General features: G+C 56.1%; 3 protein-coding genes across 3 annotated transcripts; 2 read left to right on the plus strand and 1 right to left on the minus strand.

Annotated features, from left to right (window-relative positions):
• The first annotated feature begins 2,512 nt into the window (after positions 1–2,512).
• Positions 2,513–3,507, plus strand: N657DRAFT_490390 (uncharacterized protein). Its single transcript, XM_062787618.1, has 2 exons — positions 2,513–2,602; positions 2,680–3,507. Exons 1-2 carry the CDS (start codon positions 2,559–2,561, stop codon positions 3,272–3,274), a joined length of 639 nt encoding a protein of 212 aa, XP_062641726.1. The 5' UTR covers positions 2,513–2,558; the 3' UTR covers positions 3,275–3,507.
• Positions 3,337–3,942, plus strand: N657DRAFT_584513 (uncharacterized protein; the record flags this gene model as incomplete). Its single annotated transcript, XM_062789757.1, has 1 exon — positions 3,337–3,942. A coding segment is annotated over one exon (606 nt), but the record flags the coding sequence as incomplete, so codon positions are not given.
• Positions 3,943–4,012: 70 nt separating this feature from the next.
• N657DRAFT_659816 (uncharacterized protein) lies at positions 4,013–5,024 on the minus strand (the record flags this gene model as incomplete). Its single annotated transcript, XM_062795018.1, has 3 exons — positions 4,013–4,580; positions 4,679–4,924; positions 4,999–5,024. The coding sequence occupies 3 exons, from the start codon at positions 5,022–5,024 to the stop codon at positions 4,013–4,015; spliced, it is 840 nt and encodes a 279-aa protein (XP_062641728.1).
• Positions 5,025–5,880: the final 856 nt, after the last annotated feature.

Raw genomic sequence — 5,880 nt, forward strand, 5'->3', positions numbered from 1 at the left:
ACCATCATCAGTGAACGACTCCCAGACCCAGACAAATTCGATGGCTCCCGCGCAGATCTCCGACGCTTTACGCAGCAGATCTACGGCAAGATGATCGCCAATGCCGACCGATTTCCGACTGCCCCTGCCCGTCTGACATACGTTGCTGGCCGACTGAGCGGGAAGGCGTACCAGCTGATGCTACCTAAGATCGCCTATGGACTCCCCCAGTTTCCCGACTACCCCGATATGCTCGCCTACCTGGAAGCGGCCTTTGGCGACCCCGACCGCGTGCAGAATGCGCAGAACAAGCTGTACCAACTTAAGCAGAAAAACGACGACTTTAGCACCTACTTCTCTGAGTTCCAACGCCTTGCCCTTGAAGGAGAGATGTCTGAGGAGGGCCTGACGCCTCTGCTGTTCCAAGGCATCTCCCGGGAGCTACAGGACATGCTCCTACACAACCCATCCCCGTCTCGCCAGTTCTGAGCTTATGCCCAACACCTCCAGAGCCTCGATAACCGGTACCGTCAACACCAGAAGCAAATCAACCGTACCAGGCCCAACCACACCGCGCGAGCACAGGCGCCAGCCACCTCCCCCAGTACAACCCCTGAATCACCGAGAAGTGGATCCCCGCACCCTACCAGAAGCCAGAACCAGGGCGACCCCATGGACCTGAGCGCGCAGCGCACGCCCCGACCGAATGGGCGGAGAGAACGAGGAGAGTGCTACCGGTGCGGGTCGAAGGACCACCGGGTCGCTCTTTGCCCAGAACCTGACACGCGTCCCCACATACAAGCCCGTACCGCCAGAGCCGAACGATCGTTCAGCCCCGACACCGACCGATCTCTGAGCCCACCATCTACCCCTTCAGCGTCGGTAAATGGGGCGAGTCTGGGTTAAGTCGCCTCCAGACTCCGATTCCCTGCGCGAATGAAGTGCCGACACCTAACGACGATGGGTGTTTGGACTCTACGCCAGCCCAACCGACTGGAAACACTCGAAGGAATAAAGCTATCCGGACACTACGAATCTCTGCCGCATCCGTACGAGGTCTCTCTATCCGCGAGGAGGAGGACCTACGATCGAACCTGATGATCCTGCCTGTTACCCTAGAGAGTGGGAAGCAACGGCTACCCACTTACGCCCTGACCGACACCGGAGCCCAAGGGAAGGGCTTTATTGACCAGAGCTGGGCTGAGGCCCATGAGCTGCCCCTTAAAAAGCTGCGAAGACCGTTCGCGCTGGAGGTCTTCGACGGCCGTTCGGCCGAAAGTGGGAACGTCACCCACTATACAGCCATTGGCATGAGGGTTGCCGATCACTATGAGAAAGAGATCAGACTCTACGTGACGCAACTGGCCTACTACCCCGTCGTCTTAGGTATGCCGTGGCTGAAGGAGCACGACCCGAGGGTCGGCTTTGCGAGCCATACATTTACCTTCGAGAGCGACTATTGCCGAGCGAACTGTAACACCCCAAGTCGACCGACCAGGATCAAAGCCTTACATGACGTACCAGAGAGAGCGCGCCCAAGCTATCTACCTCCACGCCCCGCCGGGCTGGAGAACATCAACATCGCGGTCGTATCCCTCCGAGCTTGCTCAGAGTACATCCGTAAGGGTTATAAAGTGTTCTCTGTCACGATCGAAGACATCGATCGCCAGCTGTCCCTACCTGAACAACCAGACCTGACGAAACTGCTCCCGCCCGAGCTCCTGGACTTCCAGGACGTTTTCTCCCCCAAGGAAGCCGACAAGCTGCCGCCGCACCGACCGTACGACCACGAAATCAAGCTGATCGAGGGTAAGACCCCGCCCTTCGGACCGCTGTACGCTATGTCCCGCACCGAACTGCAAGCCCTAAAGGCTTGGCTGGAAGAGAACCTGAGGAAGGGATTCATCCGCCCGAGCGCCTCTGCTGCTGCATCGCCCGTCCTGTTTGTCAAGAAGCCAGATGGAAGCCTCCGCTTTTGCGTCGACTACCGGGGCCTGAACAACATCTCGGTCAACGACCGCTACCCGCTACCCCTGACGAAAGAATCCCTGAACAACCTGAAGGGAATGAAGTACTTCACCAAGATCGACATCATCTCTGCGTTCAACAATATCCGGATCAAGGAGGGCCAGGAGTACCTCACCGCATTCCGAACGAGGTTCGGCCTCTATGAATCATTGGTTATGCCATTCGGGATGACCGGAGCCCCTGCTACGTTCCAACGGTTCAGTAGAGCTAGCTCGATCGGGATGGTCCTCAGGTGTAGCGTCTACTGCCTTGTCGGCGACATCGACAGCGCGGTTGAGGTCATCCATCGCTGCGGTCCGCTCAAATCGACTGCCGAGCCAGTTTCCAAGGTTGTTCAACAGAGCAGCCCGATCGGGATGGTCTTTTCACACAAAACAGGTTTGGAGGATCTCTAGATAAGATAAGAACACACCGGCCCTCCGAAGTGGACCTTGGGGCTATGAAACTGGATCACCACTCTCAGGCTTCCTCTCTTGTCACATTTTGATCTACCGACTCTGTTTTGCGCGACTAGTTCTCAACGATATCTTCCGCACGTTCATATCAACAGTATGGATTTCTCCTCCTTCGTAAAGTACAATGAGAAAGATGTCATGTAGGAATTACCTCCCATCACTCCCAACACGACTCGGAGATTCCGGACCAGCCGCTGACATGGTATCCGACTTCCAGCCCCGAGACCCCTCATCTCTCAATCAGCCTCCGCGCCCCCATCGAACTCTCGATTATCGGTGCTGTTCCATACCCGATCCATTTCACTATTCGGCGCGTGGCAAAAGGGGACGGGACCGATTCCCGTCCCTGCATCTTCCGCTTCGATCCTTCCGTCGACGCCTTCTCTCCTCCCTCTGGCCTCATCCTGCTGCGTCATCGTTGGAGCAGCGGCGGCGGCGGCCTTGAGGCTGTCCCAGTCAACCATGGGTATTGTCACTCCGCCGGCCAACAAGACAGCAGTCAGTTCTTGTGGGAGCTCGCCGCCCCTGGGGACGAGGTCAGCCTGACGGCGACGCTGCCCGAGCGGTACTTCCGTGCTTTGGAGGACAGTTGGCATACGTTCACGCTGCTGTATCCTGGAACGGAGTTCCTGCTGTGGGACTGGGGTACGGCACAGGAACGTGTTGGCTGGGTTTCGAAGGGGACTCGGAAGCTGGTGGTTCCCGGCGGCGCGCGCGTCAACTTTGCGGCGGGACACTTCAGCGAGTATCGGACAGCTGACCCGCCTTGGTTCAACCCGCCTCCTCTGGTGGAGCCGTCGGATAGAGTGTGAGTAGTATTCTTATCTCCCTTCCGACAGCCCTTAAAGCAGTCATTACTGGTTTTAACATTCCCAGTCCTGGCGCACCATACTTTACAGTGACAGTCACGGGCCCGACACTCGTCAAGAGCTACGAAAATCTGAAGTTAACGCTTCGTTTCACCTATCACGGAGTTACAGGAACCAACGGCAGCCTTCAGGGGTCTCCTACACCCTCTGTAACGTTCCATTCTTGGGTACTTACCGAGTCACCAGATTTCGCTGTCCAGGTACAGAGACGTCGGGCCGGTTCCGACTGGGAGGACTGCCAGATTTACGAAGAATATGTCTGTGGATGGATGGTCTATGACGAGCCTGACGTGAAGGTGTACGTCGGGCAGCAGAGCGATGACTTTACGAGTCTGAATCCCGGTGAATCTTGGTTGACGACCGTGTCTGTGACCGAGCGGCCGGATATTTATTTACCTCGAGACTCGATGCCTGGCGATGTATTTCGTTACCGGGTGAAGAGGTCGGAGGCAGACTGGTGGGATTGGGGTACTATGGAGGAGCATAGAGAGACTGCGCTGATGCTGCCGTGTTTCATCAAAGCGAAGGTGACGGACCCCAAGGATAGGGGGGGACGTCCGAGGTTGTTAGTGCCGGCGTCGGAATGGTTTGAGTTTACGCTCATAGAGTAAATAGAGGCTGGAAATGAGGAGCGGCGGAAACAAAAGGGGCCTTGAAGCCAGGAAAAACACCGTCCCTGATTCACTCCGTATCCAGAGGACTCGAGTCATCAGCGACTCTATGACTCTCACCTCGAATCAACGGCTCCCTCTCGCTCGCGGCCGTCGCGCTCTGTCGGGAACGGCGGACGGCAATCCACAGCAGGACAGCCTGCACAACAGCGAAAACCGCATGATCTACCGGGACGAAGCCCACGCACTGATACCACGTCGCGAACATGACGCCAGGACCAGGCCACCGCAAGCGCCACAGCCACGACAGGGCGAGAAGCGCAAAGACGACGGCCTGCGCCGCGAGGCCCTCCAGACTCAGCGCCCGAGCACCGTCGGGCCCTATCGCGGGCGCTTGCGCCCCCAGTGCGGCAGCGGCCAGCATGGTCGTGACGGGCGTCAGGAGGAAGGCGTGTGCGCCCTCGAAGAAGGCAATGAGCCATTTGCGGTCCTGGTCGTAGGGGTGCTGGTCGTGCGGGGTGGCGGCGTCGGCAATGATCGGTGCCGCCGAGATGACGAGGTACAATGTGGAGAGGGCTATGGCGGCAGCAATATGACGGCCACGACCCGGTGGGGAGAAGATGATGGTGAGGGTGAACCTGGGTCAGGGAATCGCGGGTTAGTTAACCTGGACGTGATAATATGAGGGGCACCCGTCCTTTCTTTGCTTTGCTTGCACACGTACGTCAAGAGCCACAGCAGAAAGATAACTGCGAGCTGGGCCAGATTGATCCAGTCGCCCGAGTCGGGAGGTTCATTGACGAAGGTAACGGAGCCGACATCGGCCAGTGTAATGACGAAGAAGGCGGCGACCGTGACCAGTTCAATTGAGACGAGCAGGTTCAAGAGCACATAGTACAGGCTGAGGCCCGAGCTGTCGCGTCGGACAAGGAGAAGGCGGAGCTGCGGGATGAAGGATAGAATGGATGCCACGAGCAGGATTCTGGTGGGGAGCGAGAAGTTAGTGAACCGGAAGTTGAAACAGGTAAACATGATACGAGCAGGGACATAACGTACATTCGAACCGCATTGGGGAGCGTCATTTTGGCAAGACAAAGGGCTCTCTCTAAAAAAGCTAAATGGTGCTAGAAAGCCAAGTCAACCAAGTCAATGCCGTTCTGGGGGAAGAGAGAAGAGATGTTTTCCTTGCCATGACAGTTGAAAGTCTGGGATTGGGAGGATGAGTCAGGTCGCCGCTCGCGGGGCTGATGGAGCTTGTGGGCCCTAACAGGGGTACAGTGGGTACAATCTAACCCTGATTTGCTTCGTAGTACATCCGTACAAGACCTCAGACCGGGCCCCTGTCCAAAATTCACAGATATTTAGTTAAACAGCCAAAAGCCCGTTTTCAACCCTGAAAAATACAACTACCAGTGAAAAATGTCGAGATGAATTTCATTTAAGTGATTTCTCTGTATCAAAATATGTTGTTGTTCCGTTGAGTTCGAGATTTTGAGATTAGGACCCTTGTCGTGGTCTCGCGCTACGAAACAAACTAGGGTCAGATTGTAAGGGTAAACCAACAGCTTTGGCAAGCTGCGCCAATCAGGGCTCCCTGTCGGTACCCACATAGGGCCCGATAATTACACAGTACCCATCATACAAGCAGAAAGGCGGGCAAGTATTGGATGTTATCTAGCTCTACTAATCGGTAACAAAATGGAGCGAATCACGGCAAACAGCTGTTGATATAGTATTCATATAATTGCAGTGTATATCTTCGAAAAAGTACAAGTTGACAGGGACCGAACAAGTGAGCGATGCTAGAAACACCTTTTTACTAGGAGGGTGGCTGCGCGCCTGTTGGTCTAGACATCACCCTTGACCCACGTATGCCAAGCCTTGCGACCGGGACTCAAACAGCAGGCGGGCCGGGCCGGATTTTTTTTTGGCGGCCTC

The sequence above is a fragment of the Parathielavia appendiculata genome, assembly GCF_033297405.1.
Source record: "Parathielavia appendiculata strain CBS 731.68 unplaced genomic scaffold N657scaffold_81, whole genome shotgun sequence".
Lineage (NCBI taxonomy): Eukaryota > Fungi > Ascomycota > Sordariomycetes > Sordariales > Chaetomiaceae > Parathielavia > Parathielavia appendiculata.

Excerpts from the sequence above, each read along its gene's own strand:
- N657DRAFT_490390 (XM_062787618.1), top strand. The coding sequence starts at position 2,559 with ATGGATTTCTCCTCCTTCGTAAAGTACAATGAGAAAGATGTCAT. Across the intron at positions 2,603-2,679 it reads TACAATGAGAAAGATGTCAT|CCCCGAGACCCCTCATCTCT; the intron begins GTAGGAATTACC and ends TCCGACTTCCAG.